The sequence below is a fragment of the Buteo buteo genome, chromosome 7, assembly GCF_964188355.1.
Source record: "Buteo buteo chromosome 7, bButBut1.hap1.1, whole genome shotgun sequence".
NCBI lineage: Eukaryota > Metazoa > Chordata > Aves > Accipitriformes > Accipitridae > Buteo > Buteo buteo.
The window spans coordinates 32810863-32831332 of NC_134177.1; the positions used below are offsets into that span (position 1 = coordinate 32810863).

Here is a 20470-nt window from a genome sequence, read left to right on the forward strand (position 1 = left end):
GGTCTGAAGCACCGCCACCACGTACTCCTCCCCAGCAGGAAGGGAAAGAACCAGCCAAGGGGAGCACGGCCGTATCGAGCGGAAGGCATGAGACAGAGTACCAAACTATATTTACTGTATACAATAGTAAAGGACAACAAATAAATGTACAAATTGGTGAATAAACAGCAAGATCTACGGGATGTCGCACCCCAGCCCATTTACAAGAAAACGAAAAAGAAAATAAGGGCCTTTCCAGCAAGATTTCCAGCAAGCGAGAGATAATCTAACACTGCCAAAGGGGTCAGGTAAATATAAAAGGCAGGTAAGGATCCCACGGGGCAGCAGCACACAACCTACCGAGGGACAACAGGACAGCCTCGGTAAAAATTCATCTGGAACAGGCTCCACATGAAGCCCATCACACAAATGCATTTAAAATTCATTAAGTTTGGGGAGGCAGTAGATTTTTTTTTTTTTTTTTAAACACACAGACACGCACACACCTCTCTCCTTTTGCTCACCAGGTTCTTGACAGCTCTCCTGCACATAGAGCTTGGTGACATTAAAAGGCGCTTTTTTCCCTTCATTTATCAAGTTAATCTACCAAAAACAAATATTAAAAAGAAACCTGAGGCTGCAGACTTCTAGTACCCACTGAGAAATAACGAGACATACTAAAGAGAGCAGAGGAAAGGTGACAGATTCTGCCCGGCACTCAGCGAACAACAGCTGATGGTGCAGTGACGGGTTTCTGGTTTTATAAGCTTGCACAGCAAAAAAAATGCTGCTGCTCTATCACGAGTGTTGAGTGTTCGTTTTTGGACCAGCTGCTCTGCTAACTCCAGTTCTGACAATAATTCAGGACAAATCTCATTTCTGCATTAAAAAAGTATATTTCAGACGACTTCATCATAATATGACAAAGCACATGTAAATCTGCAATATTTTAAACTCCAACTCTATACTAAGCATTGTATCTGCATGTACCAGCCTCGTGTCACAGGCTTAACGCTTCTGAAGTAACTGTGTTTGCAACACGCGCTAAAAACTTAAAATCAGTGTCTCTTTTCCTTCTCTTAGGCGTATCTTAAAAGGAGACTTTTACGCTCACGATTGGCATGAAAATATACTGAATTATTTACATGATTAGAATTAAACAGAGGGGCAAGACCAACAAGAACCAGGAATGAACACTCCATGTCCTAACACATGGATGAATATTTAGGCCACAGGTTTAAAGAAAAAAAAAGAAAAAGGTAACAGCAGAGAGACAACGCATATTACTTAATCTGAACTTAAATCAAATTGGCCCAATTTAAGATATAGATTAATCCCTGCAGATACTGTTTTGACTTGCACACGCAGTACGTCAAAGACAACAAGCAATTTTGGTAAATGTCCTCTAAAGTTTAGAAGAATTCCGTGTGATTGGCATGTTCATTTGTTTACTGTTTAATAGCAAATCCAAGGACAGATGAGAGAGTGAGGTGTGATGAGGATCCTTGAACTCCTCTTCTCAAAAGGACGGCATGTCTTAACAAGCTCCACCTGTCTGCTGTTGGAACACATCGATAGTGTCTTCATCTTCCATCTCCAGCTGTTAGTGTAATACAGAAAATGCAACACTTGAAATACAGACAGTTACAAAAGCACTTAGCTCTCTATTCCTAAACCGTACCAGTAACAGAGCACTTAAGGTGTAACTTTAATTAATTAATGCATGAAACACTTTCCATCAGGCACTCCACTGCCCTTCCCATCGGAGGATCGCCAACACCAAAATGGGTTTCAGAGGCACGCTGGTCAGTCAGACTGAACTGGGCAGTTTAGCGTCTTCTACAACAGATCACCCAGCCGAACATCTCTGCTCCTTGCCTCCGGCCTTGCCAGCCCAAGAGATCCCCCATGTTCTCAGCACTGCTAGAGTCAATGGCGGCTAGAGCTTCAGTGCCGGCTCAGAACAGGTCGACACAGAAATAGGACAGAGCCCAAAGTGCCGGCACTTGCCAGGGGTCCTTTCCACACCAGCACTCCGGTGTCAGCTTGTTCAGCACCAATGCTCCTATGCATTTTCCTCCCCACCCACCAACAGTGAAAACATACAAGGGAAAAACAAAAAAAATCCCACCCTAGACAAATTATTTGGAACATACTAAACTTAGAGCAACTACTTCAGGATCATTTTGATTTCAAACCCCTTTGATCTGCATGCAGACATCAAAATATCTGTATGGCAATTTGCAGTAAAAGTTTTTTTCATACCTGTGCAGGTGTGTCTGTTTCACTAATCGGTTGTCCGTCAAATCTGAATCTAATCTGCCTCATTGACAAGCCCTGCAAGTTTAAAATAATTAATATATGAGAAACCACGCTTTTGTTTCTGAATCCAAACAAAACATTTATGGATTTACTGTCAGAACAAATATTAACAAAATTAAGACTCAAAAGATTTAACCAGACAGGAAACTTGGTGCATCTATCTTGCTACATAAATTGAGGAAACGGAACTGTTTGAGTGACGTCCCGCTGCACTGCTGTCACAGCAAGGACTCTATATGGAACCACAGGTGTGGGTTTGGCCCTTGGGTCTGATCCTGCTCTGCAAGGCACAAGTATCAAAAGCTAATTTACAAAGGTAATTTAAGAAGCAATCAATCAATACACCATTCTATAAAGCCTCAGAGGACATGTCAGGAAGGAGCAGGAATTGTTTCTCATGCAGAGAATTAACAGTAGATTAAGTTGACTCAAAGGACAACATTTTAAAAAAATCTGAAAACACCCTACTTTTTAGTGTAACTAGCTATCAGCACTGACTACCGCTAGTTAAGACAAGTTTTCACTCCCGCCAGCCTTCTGCTCCCAGTTCTAGGTCTTTATCTTCTGATGAAAAAAGGAACCATGAAGACTGAGGAAAAAAGAACCTGCAGAACTTGATGCAGATTTTTTACCTGCAAGGTTTATTAGAAAAACGCTAGGGTCTAACATCAGAAAGTTAATGTTGCCCTTAAAACCTGAATTGAATTCATGACCGAATCCTGTTTTGACAGTGTTTAATCACACGAGGCGGTCTTTATTCCCTGCCCCAGGGATCGAGGTCTTTGCTTTGCTCTCCAAAATCCTTCAAAACCCCTGTGCGATTCACACTTCCAGTCATACACAGAGCCACAGGAACACCAAAACTCCCTGCACCTCTCTAAAGAGGTCTCTGGATGAAGGGAAATGCTGGCAAACAAAATCTGACTCCACTTCTGAAAGCCATTCACATCCCCACCCTCTGCTCTGCGCCACCTAATAGAGCGTAGAAGCGCAGGCACCAAGGGCTACAGACTCGGGAACCGAGCTGTGATGATAAATCCCTCTCCCATCTAGCTCAGGGTGGCACTGAGAAACGGCCTCCGACATAGAGCAGCTGGCTGCCACCTGCAGAACACAGCAGTCCAAACTCTGCAGTGGGTGAGGGGAGAGACACGTGAAGGGAGGAGAGAAAAAAAAAAACCAAACCCAAACCAACCCATGATGTAAGTCATGGCATAGGAGTATTTGTTTTCTGCTGTTTTCCAAACGGCAAACACGGTCTATATAAAGTTAACAAAAGTTTTTTGAGATGATAAAACTGAGGGGTTGTGAGGCTAAAAATTCAGAGCAAGTGGGTCTCGGAGCCAGAATCGCAACTCAAAAAATTTTGCTAACCCTGTCACAGGACACATGTTTAGAGCTCTAGGAGCACCTGATGAGCAAGAGGCAGTTTTCGTTAACTGAAGAGAAGAACTCTAGTGCTTCTGAGTCGGCAATAGCCCAACTCCTCGCCCTCCCAGGCGCCTACAGGGCTATATGCACCCCGACGCACTAGCACTCGTAACCTTCCAGCCGAGTTCCCGCCGTCCCGAGGACTCTTCCCCAGGGAGAGCGGCGGGAGCGGCCGGCGGGGCCGGGCCTGGCCGGGCCTACCTGCCGCTCGCAGTACGCCTTCATCAGCTTGCTCAGCGGGGTGTGCCGCTTGATTTTGAACTGCACCACGGAGCCGTCCTGCCCCGCCACTTTCAGGTTGATGTGATCGTTCTCCGTTTTCACGCCTTCCTGGATGAAAAGCGGGAGGAAGATGCCGATTCAGAGCCCCGGCCAGGCTCGACGTCCGTCCCCCCCGCTCCCAGGGCGAGCTGCCGGTCCCGCCCCCGCGCCGCCACCCTCGAGGCGGGAGGGGAGGTCGCGGTGGGGCCGGCCGCCACCCGCTGCGGCCTGCGGAGGCTGGGCGGCCTCCCTCGGGGCGGCGGGGGCCCGGGGCTCCGCTGGCCGGCCGGCCGGCCGGCCGCCTCCCCCTCCCGCCGCCGCGCCCCGGCCCGGCCCACGCCGCCATCTTGGCCGCCGCACGCCACCGGTCGGGGCGGAGCCCCACCGGCAGCCCTGCCCCGGGGCCCGGCGGCCGGGCCTCTCCCCACCCACCCCCCACCCCGGGCCCGGCCACGCCGCGGCTGAGCCCGGCCCGGCCAGCGCCTCGCCTCACCTTGGGCTTCTCCTCCGACATGGCGGCGGGGACGGGACGGGGGGCGGGGGGGGGAGGGGAGGGGACGGCGCGCTCGCGCGCTGAGGGAGCGGCCCGCGCGCTCGGCTCCCGCCTCGGCTCCCGCCGCCGCCTGCCGCCCGCGAGAGCGCGCGCCTCGGCTCCGCCCCCGCCCCGCCGCCGCGCCTGCCGCCCCGCGCGCTCATTGGCCGCCCCCGCCCCGTCACGTGAGGAGGGGGGGAGGCCCGTATCGGCCGGGGGCGGGGAAGGCGACGGCGCCCACCTCCCCCGGCGGCTCTGGAAAGTGCGTCACGGGGAACAGGAAGCGCCGCGGAGGGGCGGGGCGCTGCCACGGGGACGGAGGCGTGGGGCGGGTCTAAGGGGCGGAGCCAAGAGCAGCCGCGGCCCCGCCGAGCCGCAGGGGGGCGCTGTGCGCCGCCGCGCTGGCAGCGGCCTGGGGAAGGGGCGGCCGCGGCCTTCCCGCCTGTCCGCCGCCAGGGGCAGCGGGCGCTCCGCTCCTCCCGCGCCTCGGCCCGGGCAGCTGCCGTGCCACCGGCAGGGGAACCTGGGCGGGAGGCGGGGGAGGATCGGAAGGCTTCCAGCCCCAAAGCACAGCGCGGTCGGGGGCTCCGAGGCGGGCCTGTCCGGGAGTCTGCCGGCCCGGCCCGGCCCGGTGCCGAGCAGCCGGGAGGGCAGGAGGTTAGCTCTGCTGGAGAGCACTGGGGGGAGGGCTCCCGGTTTCCCTGAAGAAGAGACCCCCGAAATACAAGGCACGTCCCGGCTGGAGCCGCTTGTCCCATGGGCAGTGCAGGCAGCTGCCCTTCAGCAGGCGGCTGTGCCAGGGCTGCCTCCCCCAGCCTGGACAGCCTCCCCACAGGATCGCAGCCCTCCGCAGCACAGGGGTGTGCGGGACCAAGAGAGGAGAGGAGGGTCTCCCCCAAACCTCCACCTCAGCCTCTTTCCTCGCCCTGGCCTTCAGGAGAGCAGGCACTGGCCCTTTTGGGGATCTGCTTAGAAGAGGCCCAGTGGACTGTCCCTTCCCCTTCCCTCTCTCTTGCCCTTCCCTTTCTGGGGGTGCATCCCTCCCCCAGTTCCCAGGGCCATATCTCTCCCACTCCCCCAGTTCTGCAGCAATCAGCAAAGCAGCACAGAAGAAACCAGGCATGGCCTCTCTCAGCATCCCCAGTGTTTTTGTTTCAGAAGGACCCCAGGGGCCCCAGCCACCCTGCTCAGAAGTGGAGCCAGGGGAGCCAACGTGCGTGGTCCCCTGAGCCCAGCTCTTCCTCCCAGGCCCTCTGCCTCCGCAGCCATGACGGATCTTGGATGTTCTCTGGAGGGTAGCGGAGCTGGCTGCGCCTGTCACTGTCCCACTGCCCAGACAGGCTCTGGAGATGCTGGTGGGGCATGGGGGGGCTGTGCTCCCCGTGCCCCACAGAGAGTCTCTGGCACCAGGGACCTCCGGGGCCCCGCTGCTGCCACTGCCCCTGCCATGGCCACACGTAGGGATGGAATCGGCCATGGGGATGGAGGCCCACCCCACCATGGCCATCCTCCACCGGCAGGCAGGAGGCCTGTGCTCACAGCTCAGTCTTTACCCAGGGATTGCATCTCCCTCAGGGCGTTGTCCCACCTTTCTTATTACACAGCAGAGTGGCCAGCCATGCCCTGCCCTAGGAATGGGCCCAGCACCAGCTTTGTCCAGCCTTTTTGTGCAGGGTTGTCCCACAATCACAGCACCCTGCATGTGTTACTGTCCTGTGGCTTAAAGCCAAGCTCCCCTTTACACCCCATTAACCCCTTCTTTCCAAGTTCCCTTGTGCATCCTCCGAGTGTCCATTGTCCTCGGCCGTGCACCCCATGGGTGGTGAGGCACACTGACTGTCCCACCGCTCAGCCATGCTGTCCCTGTCGCCATCTGCTTCTCCCCACCCCAAGCAGGACTGCCTTCCCAGCATGGTCACCTCGCAAAGGACTAAATAATCCTCATGAAGGGTCTTTATAGATGCCAGGCCTAGCTCTCGGTTGCAGTGCAGACATATTTCTTCCCGGACCTGGGCAGGCATCTCAGCCACCCAAGGATCCAGCTTCGCCTCCTCACCGCAGGCCAGCTGAGCCAAAGGGATGGACAGCTTTGGAGCGCATCAGCCACATGATACCTGCACACAGCAACCTTCACAGGAGTAATTAGAAAAATTAGCAGAAGCTCTATCACATGCTATGGAAGGTAGCCTCCAGGCCAGGGATACAAGGAGAGGATGCAGTGCTTCTGCCCAGCGATAACTGGTGCTGCCCTGGCAGCACGGCATGCCCTCTGCTTGTCCCCAGGGCATGGTTGTGCTCCATCCAGGCAGGGACCCAGTTCCGCACGTGAAGCAGGTCCCTCTGCTGCCCTGTTTCAACAGAGGAGCACAGAGCCTGTAACGAGTGGGGTCCCAGCTAGGGGAACCTGCTTGCAGGGGTCCCCCATCCCTGAATGTTTTGGAGGCACCACCCCTTACTGCTGGGAGCGGGACCAGTGGAAGTGCTCAGGTAGCCCAAAGGGATTATACTGGTCCCAGTCCCCAGGGCAGGATGGGACCCAGAGCCCATTGTAGCCCAGGAGGGGTAAACAGCTTTGCAGTTTAGCACCAGCTGCCCCCATACATTGCTTGTTCTTAAACAAAGCTCCCACAGGGTCCCCCATATCTTTGGCTAGCAGGGGGACCACAGCCCCTTCAGGCCAGTGTACCCAGTAAAGCACAGGGCACAACCACGATCTTTATCAACATTTTCACTTCTCCTTACAGGGCTCCACGCTTTGTTTTCCCTGTGCACAGGGCAGTTTGCACAAGGAGCTCCAAACCAAATGCAGGGCACTGGGGACTTCTTTAAAGCATCATCTCCCAGCCATGCACAGCCGGGTAAGATGCTATCACCATCTCCCACAGCTCTTGACTGGCAGCACCAGGATACAGCCCCTGCCCAGCCAGTCCAACGGACCAGGACAGCTCATGGGAGAGCACCCATGAGAGCTTGGCAACCCAACCCTACTATTTCAGCCCTCCTCCCAGCACTGCAGCCTAGTTCACACTTAACAGGAGCCAGGTTACAGACCAGGTGCTTATTCAGCATTGGCAGAGTTATTCACTTTGTTCCCACCGCCTGAAGCCAAGTATCTTCTGGCAGCAGCCAGAGACAGCCTAGATTAAAAGTCACCTGCAAGTCTTGCATCACTGACCATCCTGGCAAAAGCCAGCCAGGTTCTGGCAGCCAGCACACAGCTCAGGCAGCAGCAGCAAGGTTTCACAGCTGGTTTAGCTTCAGAAGTTCAGCTTGAGCAGTTTGTGTCCAAGGGCCATAAGCCTGGCAATGCAAATGGAGAAGTTTATGCAAGCCCACAGAAACGCTATCATCTGCAGTCCGGAGCGAGTCACCCCACCTGGCAGAAGGCAAGTCAGCTTTTCTTAGACAAAACTATCAGGGTAGACGTATTGCTTGCATGCAAGGCTCCTTCACACTACAAAGCCAATTTTGGTCAAGTATAGGACCACATAAGAGCAGTCAGCTCCCATCCTCCTTTCCCCACCCCTGGGCCCCTTACGCAGGTAGCACAGGACGGGGTTTAGTCTGTGCCAAATGCTGCCCGGAGCTTCCAGGCCACCCTGCTCAGACAAGGGCTTTCAGGGGTGCTAGGAGACACAGGCCAAGCTCTTGCAGAAAGACCCAGCTCCTTTCTTAGAGAGCAGCCTTACTCCCAACACCCAATTTTTACTAACAACTGACCACCTCCATGAACAGACTCCTCCTTTCAAGCCCAGCAAGAGTTCAAGGAGGCCTTGCTTCTGCCTCCCACAGCTACCCCATCAGGGCCTGACAAGCTGGGGCCACGTAACAGTGACAACTCCATCAGCCATCGCTGCCAACCCATACCTGGTGTGGAAGCAGAATTAAACTGTTTCAGACTAGGATAGTAATCAAATCAGTTTAATATATAGTCAACACATTGTAAATGCATCTGAATCCTACGTATTGCTATCAGCCATGGCCATCAAGCCCAGGAGACCACCGTTCTAGAAAGGCACAGAGAGGTAGGAGAGTTGGGGCATTTCCCCAGATTAGTTGCAAGTGAGAACGTGCACATGGAACCTTCCTCCTGGAGATCCGAGATAGCCAGAAACTTGTGCTTTTTGAAAGGAATGCTAGTGTGCTAGGACAAGTACAGGCACCTAGAGTAACAGCCAAGGCCTCCTGCTGATCAGTGAGTCAAGAAACTCTTGCTGGCTTTTGTCTGTACTAAAACAAAAAAGAGAAAAAGAAAAGGGGGGGACAGAAGAGCCTGGCTCTGTGTGTGTGAAGGGTATTTGGTGAGGCAGGAGCAAGAAAGATGCATAAGGTTGTTTTTGCCCTTGGCCAGGCACAAGGACTGTTATTTGCATTGCTTCGGACTCTGTTACCACCCCAGGGGTGAGTGAGAAGAAATGTGTCATCCTCCAGTATTGCCACCATGTTTTCCTGCACCAGCAGAGAAAGAGCAAAGCTCTGGAGCACACCAAGCATCTGGAGCAGGGATGATGGTGTCACCAAGCATTTGGCTCATCTTCTGTGGCAGCTGAAGTGGGAAGTGGCACCACGGTGGTCTCCTTATGGCACGGGAAGCATGGAGTCCTGCAGCTTTGCAGTAAGGCACCATTCACCAGGGTGGGCAGGTCCAGAGATGCTAATTCTCAAATTTTGCATAAGGGTTCTCTTCCTTGAACAGGCCTAGAAGAGAAGAGAGATTCATTCAGACAGCAGCTGCCATGCCAGTCACAGCCAGCAAGAAACCTATTTCTTGGTAACAACTCTTGTCATTTGTGCTTCATCCAGCCTCCTGTCCTGCAGTCTGTCTGAAAGACCTGCTCTTACTTGAGCCGTGCATGAAGTCAGCACTATTTCACTCTCCTCCTCTACAGAAGAGGAGAGATCCATTAAGAAGATCAATCTGATAGCAAACTCCTCTCCCAGGCAGTCCATATAAAGTCTAGGTAAAGCAACACAACTGATTTTCCAGAGCGCCCCTTCTGCACACTCCTTCTGTTGGACTGGACTTGGAAGCAGAGAGCCCAGACCCAAATTAAATTAAAACTGTTCTTAGACTTGCTCCCCTGCTCCTACATCCACAAACTGGGAGACAGCAAGGCAGGGTATGGGGCTGACTCCTGGGACGGTGACAAGCCCCCATGCCACTCTGTTGGCTGCTTTCCCAGCCCTAGCCCAACACTTTTGAGGAGGAACAGCCAGAAAGGACAAGATTGCAAACTCTGCAGTCAGGCTGCAGCAAGACAGAGCCCTGGCATGGCAAGATGGTCCTGGAGCACACACAGCTCTTCCACAATCAGGTACTTCACCCACCAAGACCTCCTTCAGGCACAACCTTGCCTGCTCTTCCTCCCCTAGAGAAGCCAGCCCAGCCAGAGGCCCCTGGATCTCCTGCCCAACCTGGACCTGCAGTGGGCAGCAGCTGCAGGCAGAGGAAGGGTCTCCAGCTTTCCCCACAGCACCCCCAAAGCCAGAGACCACCCCGCTTAGTGTGCATGAGCCTGACTGCTCCCTGCTCCACGGCCACCCTGCAAGAGCCCCCAGCAGCCCCAACGGGCAGGCAGGAGAGACCCCTCCAGCGGCCCTGAGTGGCTGGCTGCTCCCTGCTTCCTTTCAGGCTGCTGTCCCCCTCCGGCAGGTTCCCCACCTGCCCCAGGGCCATGGGACTCATTTGAAGGACAACCCAGCCCCAGGACGGAGGCTGTGCACTCCCAGCACCAAGGGACTAAGCCACTTCCCAGGGAGCTGCTGCCGGTACAGAGGACCAGCTCTGCAGTCAGGCTGGTGCCTGCTCTGTGCTCCTGCAGCTGTGGGCACCTGGACTTCTGCCTGGCCCCCCACCCACTCACTGACCAAAGGGCTGCTGCCAGAGGGCTGTGCCTGAAGGGCAGCAGCATTACGGATGGTGCTGTGTCTACCACCTTCTGCTTCTCCCCTCCAGTCAAGCCCCAGCAGCCTCTCCCACGTGGTGAGTTTGGAGGACACAGGTCCCAGAGAGTGTTAAACACTCCCTCATCCCTGCCCAAGAGAAGCGGCACTTGTGTGGAGTCACACGCCACAATCCAAGCATCTCTCCACTTGCTCCCAGAGGGCGAGAGCAATTCATTGAGACGGGGGAAGCAGAGACTATGTTTTCCCTGCTGGCCAGGTCTCCTCTGGAGCTGTAACCACAGCAAGGAGCACAGTTACCGAGGCTGCTTGATCTAAAGCTTAGTTTGAGTCTCTCGCATCACTGTACCATATTTTCTTCGGATTTCATCATGCCGTGATTTCATCTCTGCTCTTCTGCAAGAAGCAAAAACAGAAAAGCCACAAGTCAGTGACTGGCAATAAAAACCAAGCAAGAGGAGCTCCTTGTTTCTTTCCCAGCTTTGGGAGCTCCAGGCTGCCAGGTTTGCTCAGCCCCCCACCAGCCACCTCCTGGGGACTCTGGGGACCACCAGAGCCCACGCACATCAGCAGCCCTTGGGAATTTGGACACACAACCCTGTTGTGATGCTGCATCCATGAGTCACCCCAGAAAGACATTGCTTGTGAGGTTTACATTTGAACTAGGTTTGAAGCAGCCAGTGACTGCATATGTTGAGCCCCACGTGCCTCCTGGCATCACGTTTGACAGTACAGGCAGGAGCCAAATCGTTCTGCAGCCTGAGGCAGTGTGGCACACTCACAGGGAAGCGGGGGCTGTGGGGCAACCTCACCTCTCCTCCTGCCGCACCCGCCTCTTCTCCCGTTCCCTGGCCGCTCTCTCGTCATCCTTGTCTAGCCTGACAGACAGAAAAGCCCGTTAGCAGCACTTGGCACTCAGTTCTGCAACTGCACATCGTTGCATCTGAGTTACTCCGAGAAAACAGGGAACCCCTCCAATACTTGCTTTTTGCTCTTTTTCTTACAACGGCAGCAGCAGCAGCAGCAGACCCCCAACATGATAAGGATCACTCCTCCCACCACAGACATTGCAATGATCAGGGCTTCAAAGTTCACTAAAGGATTTGACAAAACACATTTAGCACACAAGTACATGGCTGCTTGGAATTACAATATTTACAAGCATACGGCTACTGTCACCAGCAGCTTCAGTCACTGGGCTGGAGACAGGCATAACAGCCCAGGAAAGCAAGGTGGACATAGTTATCTACAGGTATACCAAGCATTGGCACCAGCATGTACACATCAACAGAGTATATGTAGCTGCTAACTATAGCCCTCAGTTACTGGCTATGAAGAAAGGCAAGAACAAAACACACTCAGGTCAAACTCCTCTGGCAGAAACAGGAGCAAAGCTGTCTTAATCACTAATCCAGGTGAACAGTAACCAATCAAGGAAAAAAAACCTGGAGGCTTCAGTGCTGAGGAGCAACCCCTGACAGAGAGGCCACAGCTGGCACTGGAATTACTGCCCATAGAAGCCAGCCTCAGAAGTCATCTGAGATGAGATGACAGTGGACTGGAGGCACTTATGGGTGTCTGGAGTCCCTGGGAGAGAGACAAAGTGAGACAAGATCTGTTAGGATTTATCAGCTTGGGGCCAACAGCTGAAGGCAGAGGGCTGCATCATGCACCCCAGCACCACGTCTCCCCAGGGCCTGGGGGATCTGCTCGCCCATGCACAGCACAGAACCCGCTGGGATGTGGTGGTGAAGCAGCAGCCTTGAGCCCTGGCCCTAGAGAGGCAGTCATCCCGCTCAGCTCCTGCAGCAACAGCAGTAGAGACACCAGCCAAAACAGACATATCTAGACATCACCTGAAATCCTTTGCAACAAAGAGGGGTGTCTTCCAAGTATGATTCAGACTGTTCAGAGGCATGGGCCTGTGGAAGTATTTGTTTAGGAGCCACTTCACACACAGCAGCCAAGTTACAGAAACCCTAGTGTGCCTGAGCCTGCTTAGAGCACTTCTGATCCCCTCTTCACCACACAGCTCAGACCGTGAGCCCAGTGGCAAGCCTGAGCACCGCACACGGTGCATTTCAGGGCATTTCAGAAGATGCCTGCCTGTCCCCTCACTGCAGGGGCTCAGCAGTAGCAGGCTTATTGAGGTGCTCCAGGCTGAGCTGACTCACCACTGAACTTGCTTTCAAAGCCTTCACCTCCTGCTCCCAGTGGAGAACTTCATCACTGCCAACAACTGTGCCATCTGACTCTCAAATCATACCGCGTCCCTACCCAGGCTAGAGTGGCAAGCACCACGTGAGGAATGTGGTTCCAGATACCAACCGCAGAGAGCTGCCATGGCCCAGCAGGCCATCAGTGAGACCAGAAGTCAGCAAGCCACCAGCTTGCAGACACTTCTGTTTGTCCCCCTAGATGGGCACGCACAGCCTCTCCAGCAGTCACCCAGCAGCAGGGAGGTCTGTAGGTCTGTTTTCCCAGTAAGGCTTTGAGAAAGATGGCATTTGAGACCTGACTGTCCATGGCACTATCTTGCCTCGGAGCAATGTGAAGCTTTTGCTGGCTGCACTGCAACAGACCCATGGAGTCATGTAGGGGAGAGCCAAAAAGCCAAGGATCAGAAGTCAGCCCTGTGGGGGAGAGACAAACCCAAACAGGCTCTTTAGCTCAAAAGGGAGTTTCTCCACCAGCACATGTCTGTATTGGTGCTTCTGAAACCTTGGCTTTCAGGGTGAGCCTGGGGTTCAGATCACCCCTTCCCACAGAGAGAGGTCCATGGCAGAGCACCAGGCACTTCTCCACCTGACGGTAAAGGCTTAAGTCACACACCAAAAATGCAGACTCACTTAAAAGCTAATCTCCCACAGGACTAATCTCCTCTAAAGCAAGTTTTACAAGCAAAGGAATGCATTCTTTTATAATGAAACCTTTTGTGAAGCTACTCACATAAAAACTAGTTATTTCAAGGTCTTACACAAGTTTCAGAAAAGCATAACATACTGCTCACAAAGAGGAGATTCTTCCTCCACAATGCATGGGAGTGGTTTTAGCCCTCTCGTAGGTACAGAAGAGAGATCAGCCTCAAGCACAATAGATGACAGGCGACCACAATTCAAATCCAAGCTTCCCATCAAGGGGAGAGGCAAGAGAAAACAAGCCCCAGCTTGCTTCTTAGCTGCCCCAGCGCCCAAAAGCTCCAAGCAGGAGCGTGCACCAAGCTTGGTCTAAACAAGACACTAATTTCACGAGAAACCCACCAGGAAACAGAGCACCAAGGAGGAAAGGCAGCCAACAGTCAGCTGGCAGCCAGAAAAAGCTCCCAGAGGTGACCTGGTGGCAGGCAGCCAGCTGCAGCATAGCTTATGCAAGGCTAGTTTTGGAAGAGGGTATTTTCTCAGGTGGGTAAGAGCTGAGCAGGACCGCGGCACGCTCAGCACTAGAAGCCCATGCAGGTGTCTAGAGAAGTCACCTCGCTTCTGGTTCCAAGAGATCCCATGAGTTTTAAGAGCCCACCTAGGACAGCAGCCGCACCGCTAATGTGAAGAGCCAAAAGCAGTGCAAGGAACAATGCATGGGGTGCAGAGGAGAGAGCTGCCAAAGAGTCAGACACTGGTGTGCATGCTTTGCACATCAAAGGGTTGGTGAAGGGTTGCACGGGCAGCTGCCTGCAGAGCGCCTTCGACTCTTGTTCCTAGGTGCTAGCCACATTTGGAAGCCTCCATCACACCAAAGCACGAGGAACGTATTTAGAGTAACTAAAGCCCTGCAGGTCCTTCTTGCCAGAAGGCAGGGACTGCTCACACTCTGCTTTCTCACCCACTCTTTGGGAAGTTTGCAGAACCCTGATTGACTTCAGCCTGTCATTGCTACACCAGCAGTGAGAAAGGGAGGCAAGGGAAACCTCCCATTACCACTAGCACAAGCAGTAGTCAGTGCCGTTTAGCAGCAAGCACTAAAGGCAGCCATCGCTCAAGCGCGATCCACTTACCCCAGCAGACTCCCCAACGTGCAGAGCGGAGCTCACAGAGGTCAGCTGGGGGGAGGACTCTCCGGATGGGGTACTCCATGCACCTCCCGCTGCTGGCACACCACAGGCACTGGGACACAGGAACCAAGCAGCACAGTGTTACTGGCGTGCGCAGTACTGCCAGTTAGCCGCACTCCGCTTTGTTAGCCACAGCAATAGGGGTACCGCCTCCTGCTCCCGAGAGCCAGGTACCACCCAGCAGCAACAGGACGCTCAGGAGTAAGAGTTGTGTTTGATCAGCATGGACTGCGCCAGAAGAGGCAGGCAAGGGGAGCACAGATTTCTAGAGCAAGTAAAGGCTGAGAACCCTTCTCCTGGCTTGCATGGTGGTAGTAATCACCAAATCCTTTGTGTTTATTCTGTGCAACATTTTTGGGACAAGAAAAAAGCCTTTGAGGCAAGCCAATCAATGCAGAACTGATGAGCAGGAGAGGTTTGTGTGTGCCCTTACTGGTCTTCCACAGCCAGACTACTTGCAGTGGCTTTGCACCCTCCTCTCCTGGCGGCTTCAACCCCCAACACCAGCATTCGGTTGGGTTTGGTCAAACTGGTTCTGGCTACGTCAGCTGTGAGATCTGACTCAAGTTCAAGTTTGCTGATACCAGAGATAAAGCAGCAGAGGTTGGCAGGACACAGGTACGCATCCCACATCCACCCAGTGCCGCGGTACACACAGACTGGTGGAGGGGCAGCTGGACCAGCCAGTCCAGCCCACTCACTCCTTCACCATGTGCATCCCCCTGACAGTGTCTCCCATTTGCAAGGAGGAGCTCAGCAATTCCATTACTCAACTGGAAAAGCATACAACAAAACCCAAGCAGTTTCTAGCAACCTCTTCCCAGAGCACCAAGGGGTGTTTGCCCTCTCACCGTCATGGGTGGGTGGCATTTGCAGCATCCTTAGGACAAGAACAGGGGAGCAGCCCCCCTTCCAGGAGGGAAACTGCTCTGTAACAGCCCCACAAAGCCCATGCTACATTTTCAGGCATCACGAGAGGTTGGGAGTTTTACTGCTGCTACTTACGGTGACATTTTTCAGACACTCCTCACAGCTCCTGTTCGTATACTGGTGACAATCTACAGGAAGGAAAAAAGACACCTCAGTACTTTGAAGAGATTCTCAGTGGTTTAAAACTCTGGGTGCCTTGGAGCCTGCTCCTGCCCACTGCTTTGCTCGCTCCAGGAGGCAGTCACTCCTGTTGGACCAGCAGCAATGCAGCTTAATGCTGCTGCAAGAGCTACCAGCTGCAAAACACAGTGTCATGGTGGGAAGCCCAAATGCAAAGGGAAGTCATCTGCATTGCCCACGCTGACCCAAAGCCCCAGGCTGTGAGTTCCTCTCCCTGGGTCTTATTTCCTTAAAAGCCTGAGCATGTGCTGTGGCCAGCAGGCAGCAGGACAGGGGACCCCGCGAGGACAAGGACAAGCATTGGGCAGGTGGTGCAGTCCCATATCACTGGATGATGGAGCAGCTCAAGCAAACAAGCCCCAGACAAGGAAGTTACTACCAGGAAAAGCAGAAACAGAGGAGCACAAGGGAGGACATGCAACTACAGCCCCTGTGGGAGCCTGTACCCTCCCACTGCACATGAGGACTGTACCTTGCCCCAGCCAATTCATCCAAACCCTCCTTCAGTAGGAAATGCTCCAGGTGACAGGAGCAGCACCGCAGCCAAAATCTGTGCCCATGTTCAGAACCTGTTTCCACCTCCATTTGTCAGAGGAAGACCCCTGGTCTATAGACACGTCTGGCTCTCAGCACCAGTGCCACCATGGATGACAACATCCCCAGGGGATGCAGCTCAGCTGGGTGGGGAGGAATGGATCAGGTCTGAACACAGGACAAGGTGGCCCAGTCCAGCCACCTTTCTGGGCTTGCCTGCAGCTCCCAGCAATGCTGGCTCTTCAGGAAAGTCTTTCTACAGGATACTTGCCTGCCATTTCACTGGTATGCTCCCCCAGGTCCTCAGGAAGGGTGGTTTGCCAGCCCTTGAGGATCAGCCATTTAAACCTCACCCCTGCCTAAAGAGTTTAAGCATCAGCCTGTTTGACTGTGGTTTAAAAAAAAAAAAAAAAAAAACAGAAAAAAAAACCAAACCACAAACCAATTTGCCTGACTACTCAGTAACTGGTAGCAGAAGGATCACTGCTTCACAGCACCTTAATCAGGAAAAAATCAGTCCCAGAGGTGCTCGTTTTCCACGCTCACAAGTGGCAAAACTGCATTTTCTCTCTCCAGCTGGCAGGAACCCTCAGCTGTGACCCACTGTCAACAGTCACATGCTCTGCACAGACCTCCAAACAACTGGGCGATTTATTAACATAGCTCAGATAAGGGTGTTTACACACCATCAGGAGAGGCCGAGATTGCAGATTTTAAACACTTTAGGAAGCTGAGTCTTCCCCGTTTCTCCAACGGAGGCTGGAAAAGCATCACAGCATCTGTGCTGCCCAGAGACTGTTTGCTTACAAGGAGTCACGCAACAGCCCTCTCGCACCGCAGGAGGCCATCAGTGGGCAAAAGGAGAGCCTGCAGTTTTAACTGGGCTTCCTACTGATGCTCTGCTTTCCCAGGGGTGTCCCCTCTCCTGGCACCCCCAGCTGGGGTTCATCCTCTTAGCTGTTAAGTCAAAGCAACCCTCTTACAGCTGTATGGGAATCAGCCATTTCCAGGACACTTGCAGCCCCTCAGGATTGGGGTTTTGTCTGAACATTCCATCTCATGGGACAAGCCCACTTGCATGGGACAGCACAGGAGACACCACAGTCCTCAGGCACAGAGGTGGCAGAGCAGCTCTTGCTATGTCCAAAGCCTCCTGAACAACGTTTTTGCCACTTGGCTAAAAGAGAAGTGAAGTGAATGGCTTGAGGGGGAAGGAAGACAGCAAAACACATGCTGGTCCTCAGCCTCCTCCCAACTGGAGCCTCCATGCAGCCATCAGAGGGCTAGTCATTACGTGGAGGACAGTTGCTCACTCCGAAGAGCAGGCAGACTTCTCGGGACACCCCTGAAGGTGGCTGTCCCCACCCTTTGCTAGAGCTTCTTCTCCACCTGGCACAGCACCCACAGGGCTATGCTCTGTTCTCCACCCACCAAGGAGAAGCAGCCGGCCACTCGCTGCTCCTCACCCTCACCCGGATCTGAGGGCACCCATTTTCTTCCTGGTGTGAAGCTTTCAGCCTGAGGGTCCCCCAGCCTGTCTCCCCTGTCCTGAAGGAGGATCTCCTCCCCCAAAGGGCCATCAGTCGCCCAGTGAGTCTCCCCTAGCCAGGACTGGTACCCAACTCCCCCAAGACCTGGCCAAGCCGTTTGCATCACCAAACACACAGTTACATTGCGGCGGCAGCTGCAAAAGTGGCAAGTAAAGCCTCCCTTCCAGCAGCCCACCTTCCAGACCCCAGAGGGACGCGCCAGTGCCCCATGCTGCGCAGGATCGCACCCTGCGGAGCTCCCACCGAGGACGGGACCCGCTTTCCCGGCTCCCACTGCCCATCCCCATCCTGAGGGGCCACAGGACCCCGACCAGCGGCCACCCCGCACCCAACCAGCGCACGCCTGGAGCGCAGCCCACGGGGTGCCAGCCCGCTTCACCCACCAGCCGCCCCCCCGCAAAAGCGGGGTCCAAAGTAACGGCAAAACCGTGAGGTTTGGGTGCTCTGCGAGGAGCGCTTGCTGCCAGGATCCGCTCCCCATCCCCTGCGGCGCTGGGAGGGGAACACCCGACAGGGCCGGGACCGCAGGGCTCAGAGCCCCGCGCCCCGGCTCCCGACGGGGGAGGGCGTCAGGGGACCGGACACCGGGGCACCCCCCCCCCCCGCCGGGACCCCGCTTACCTCCCGGCACGTCCTGAGCGGCGGCGGGCAGCAGGGCCTGGGCCAGGAGCAGGGTCAGGGCCAGGGCGGCGCCGAGCCGGAGCAGCGAGGCCATGGCGGAGCCGGGCAGGGCGGGCGCCGCCGCCTCTGTAGGGCCGAGCGGCGGAGGCGGGCCGGGGGTGGCCCCTCGGTCGGCGGCTACCGGTGGGGGAGGGGGCCGGAGCGTACGGAGCCGGAGGAGAGCGAGCACCGGCTGGAGGAGAAGGCAAAGCCGAAGGGCAGAGGAGGGCCGGGGGGCGGGGGCTAGAGGGGGGTCCCGCCCGGTTCCACACCTCCCGGGGCTGCCGGGGCCCGGGGGGGCGGACGGACGGACGGACGGACACCGCAGCCCCGGGCCCGGCCGCAGGAGGGGGCCACACCCCCGCGGGAGGGAGGCTGCGGGGGCACCTGCCCTCCCCCGAAACCCGCCGGGTTTGGGTAGTGCCAGCCCGAAGCGGAGACCCCCTGCCCCCTGCGCCAACCGACCCCCCGGAGCCCCTTCCCTCACTGTTACAGCAGTCTTTATAGCATGGAAGTGCCTTAACTTTGTTAACAAATTTATTAGTTCATATGCGATGTGACGAGGTAGTGGAATTTTCCTGGAGACTCTGGTATTGTTCATGCTGAAGTAAAACAACTAAAGGACAGCCCGGCCCTGGAGAGAAGGACTTTGCTTTGTGGAAGCTCAGAGCTGTCCCTGAAGGATAAAGGGTACCCCGGTCAACCACAATAACGCCAGCATCCCAGCCCTTCTGACACGTCTTTGAAACCCTCCCAGCATCGTCTGGCGTCACAGATCGGTAACTTGAGCAAGACCGACTCCAGGGATGCCGGGGGTCAATAAGCAAGGGGCAAGAATGCTGCAGAAATAGAGTGGCTTTGCAAAGTTTGACCGTGATTAGCAATTGGTACCGTGGCTGTTAGCAATTAGTCAAGTCATGTTGTACCTGACCGTTTGAAGGGTATAAGAACCCTGTGTAAAACCACATTCAGGTGCCCTGATTTGGCCTGGACACATTATGCCCATGGATACATATTTACCTTTGTAGTTCTATGCTTTGTATCCCAGCCTCTCTCCTTGGTCAGCACAGGCCAGGCATGAATGTTCATGGTGCCCAGGGTGTTGTGGTCTCCCACCTGGGCAAGGCAAGAAGCCCGCTGGCCTTAAGCCCACATGTTCAACATTAAAGCTGTGAGAAGCTGCATCAATATAAACAGGGATTTTCACATGGTGTAGGTCAAGAATACAGCTGAGTGCTTTCCTGTGCTGGAGCCAGAGCTCCACACTGCTTGATTCATGCCCAGCGATGCAGACAGCCAGAAAGAAATGGGTTTCCGACTGTCAGTTCGAGGAGTGTTGTGATGCTGCCTGCGTGGGGCTGCTCTGGGACCTGGTTTTACCCCAGATCCCTTGGCAACGGGGTAAGAGTATCACTACATGCACATGGGCTTCTTGGCAGCAGCAGGGCAGAACTGCTGTTCCTAGGAGTGCACCCATCCCGGCTTGCAACTCTGCACCCGGGTCCCCGTGGGTGCCGCAGGGTGCTGTATACCCGCCAGCCGCTGCTCCCCTGCTCCACAGTGATGGCTGAAGCCACCGTCCCTTGAAGTTGGGTGGGCATTGGGCTCCAGCGTAAAGGCACGCTCATTCAGAACAAGACCAAGCTTTTTCAGGCAGACACATGGCTGCAAATCCCCAGAAGGTATCACGCCCTGACACCGTCAGCCTGTCCCTAATCGTGCCCCCCAAATGCACCTTGCCCCCCTCAAGGTGCAGGCAGGAGCAGGAAGCCTGGCACAGGCAGTGGGATGGGGAGACACAAGCTACCCCCGCACCAGCTCTGTGGCCAGGAGCACCCTCAGGATCCCATGGAGGGACTAAGCACTGCCCGGCTGTTTCTCTGTGGGAAAGCTGGCCGAGTTGCTCATGGCTGACTGTTTTTGGCTGTGGGGCAGGCGCGGGGCGGCGTGAAGGAGCCCGTGGGTGGGAAGCAGGAGGCAGCGCTGGAGATGCACTGCAGACCTGAGTGTGGGTGCCGAGGGCAGAGCTCTGGCTTGGCGAATAACTGACTCCTCAGCGTGGAGGCAGCTCAGGGAGAAGAAGAAAATGTATTTTGGATTGCCCTAAAATAAATAAAGACGACGACTAGTATTTTTCAG

The 20470-nt window shown here is 54.8% G+C and overlaps 2 protein-coding genes across 2 annotated transcripts; both read right to left on the reverse strand.

Moving 5' to 3' along the window:
• Window positions 1–93: 93 nt before the first annotated feature.
• On the reverse strand, window positions 94–4677 carry SUMO3 (small ubiquitin like modifier 3). Its single transcript, XM_075032304.1, has 4 exons — window positions 4487–4677; window positions 3934–4062; window positions 2245–2316; window positions 94–1579 (listed from the first exon to the last, which is right to left on the reverse strand). The coding sequence occupies exons 1-4, from the start codon at window positions 4505–4507 to the stop codon at window positions 1517–1519; spliced, it is 285 nt and encodes a 94-aa protein (XP_074888405.1). The 5' UTR covers window positions 4508–4677; the 3' UTR covers window positions 94–1516.
• Window positions 4678–8430: 3753 nt separating this feature from the next.
• Window positions 8431–18554, reverse strand: PTTG1IP (PTTG1 interacting protein). The gene is made up of 7 exons (XM_075032305.1): window positions 18293–18554; window positions 15483–15535; window positions 14421–14529; window positions 11415–11523; window positions 11242–11307; window positions 10779–10825; window positions 8431–9223 (listed from the first exon to the last, which is right to left on the reverse strand). The coding sequence occupies exons 1-7, from the start codon at window positions 18384–18386 to the stop codon at window positions 9180–9182; spliced, it is 522 nt and encodes a 173-aa protein (XP_074888406.1). The 5' UTR covers window positions 18387–18554; the 3' UTR covers window positions 8431–9179.
• Between the last annotated feature and the right edge of the window lie 1916 nt (window positions 18555–20470).

What these genes read in the sequence shown, in the direction of transcription:
- PTTG1IP (XM_075032305.1), bottom strand. Translation starts at nt 18,386, where the DNA reads ATGGCCTCGCTGCTCCGGCTCGGCGCCGCCCTGGCCCTGACCCTGCTC. An exon ending in CGCTCAGGACGTGCCGGGAG is followed by an intron (nt 15,536 to 18,292) that starts GTAAGCGGGGTC and finishes TCCTTCCTGTAG; the next exon opens with ATTGTCACCAGTATACGAAC. An exon ending in TGAAATCCGAAGAAAATATG is followed by an intron (nt 9,224 to 10,778) that starts GTACAGTGATGC and finishes CTTCTCTTCTAG; the next exon opens with GCCTGTTCAAGGAAGAGAAC.
- SUMO3 (XM_075032304.1), bottom strand. Translation starts at nt 4,507, where the DNA reads ATGTCGGAGGAGAAGCCCAAG. An exon ending in TGTCGGAGGAGAAGCCCAAG is followed by an intron (nt 4,063 to 4,486) that starts GTGAGGCGAGGC and finishes CTTTTCATCCAG; the next exon opens with GAAGGCGTGAAAACGGAGAA. An exon ending in AAACAGACACACCTGCACAG is followed by an intron (nt 1,580 to 2,244) that starts GTATGAAAAAAA and finishes TTACACTAACAG; the next exon opens with CTGGAGATGGAAGATGAAGA.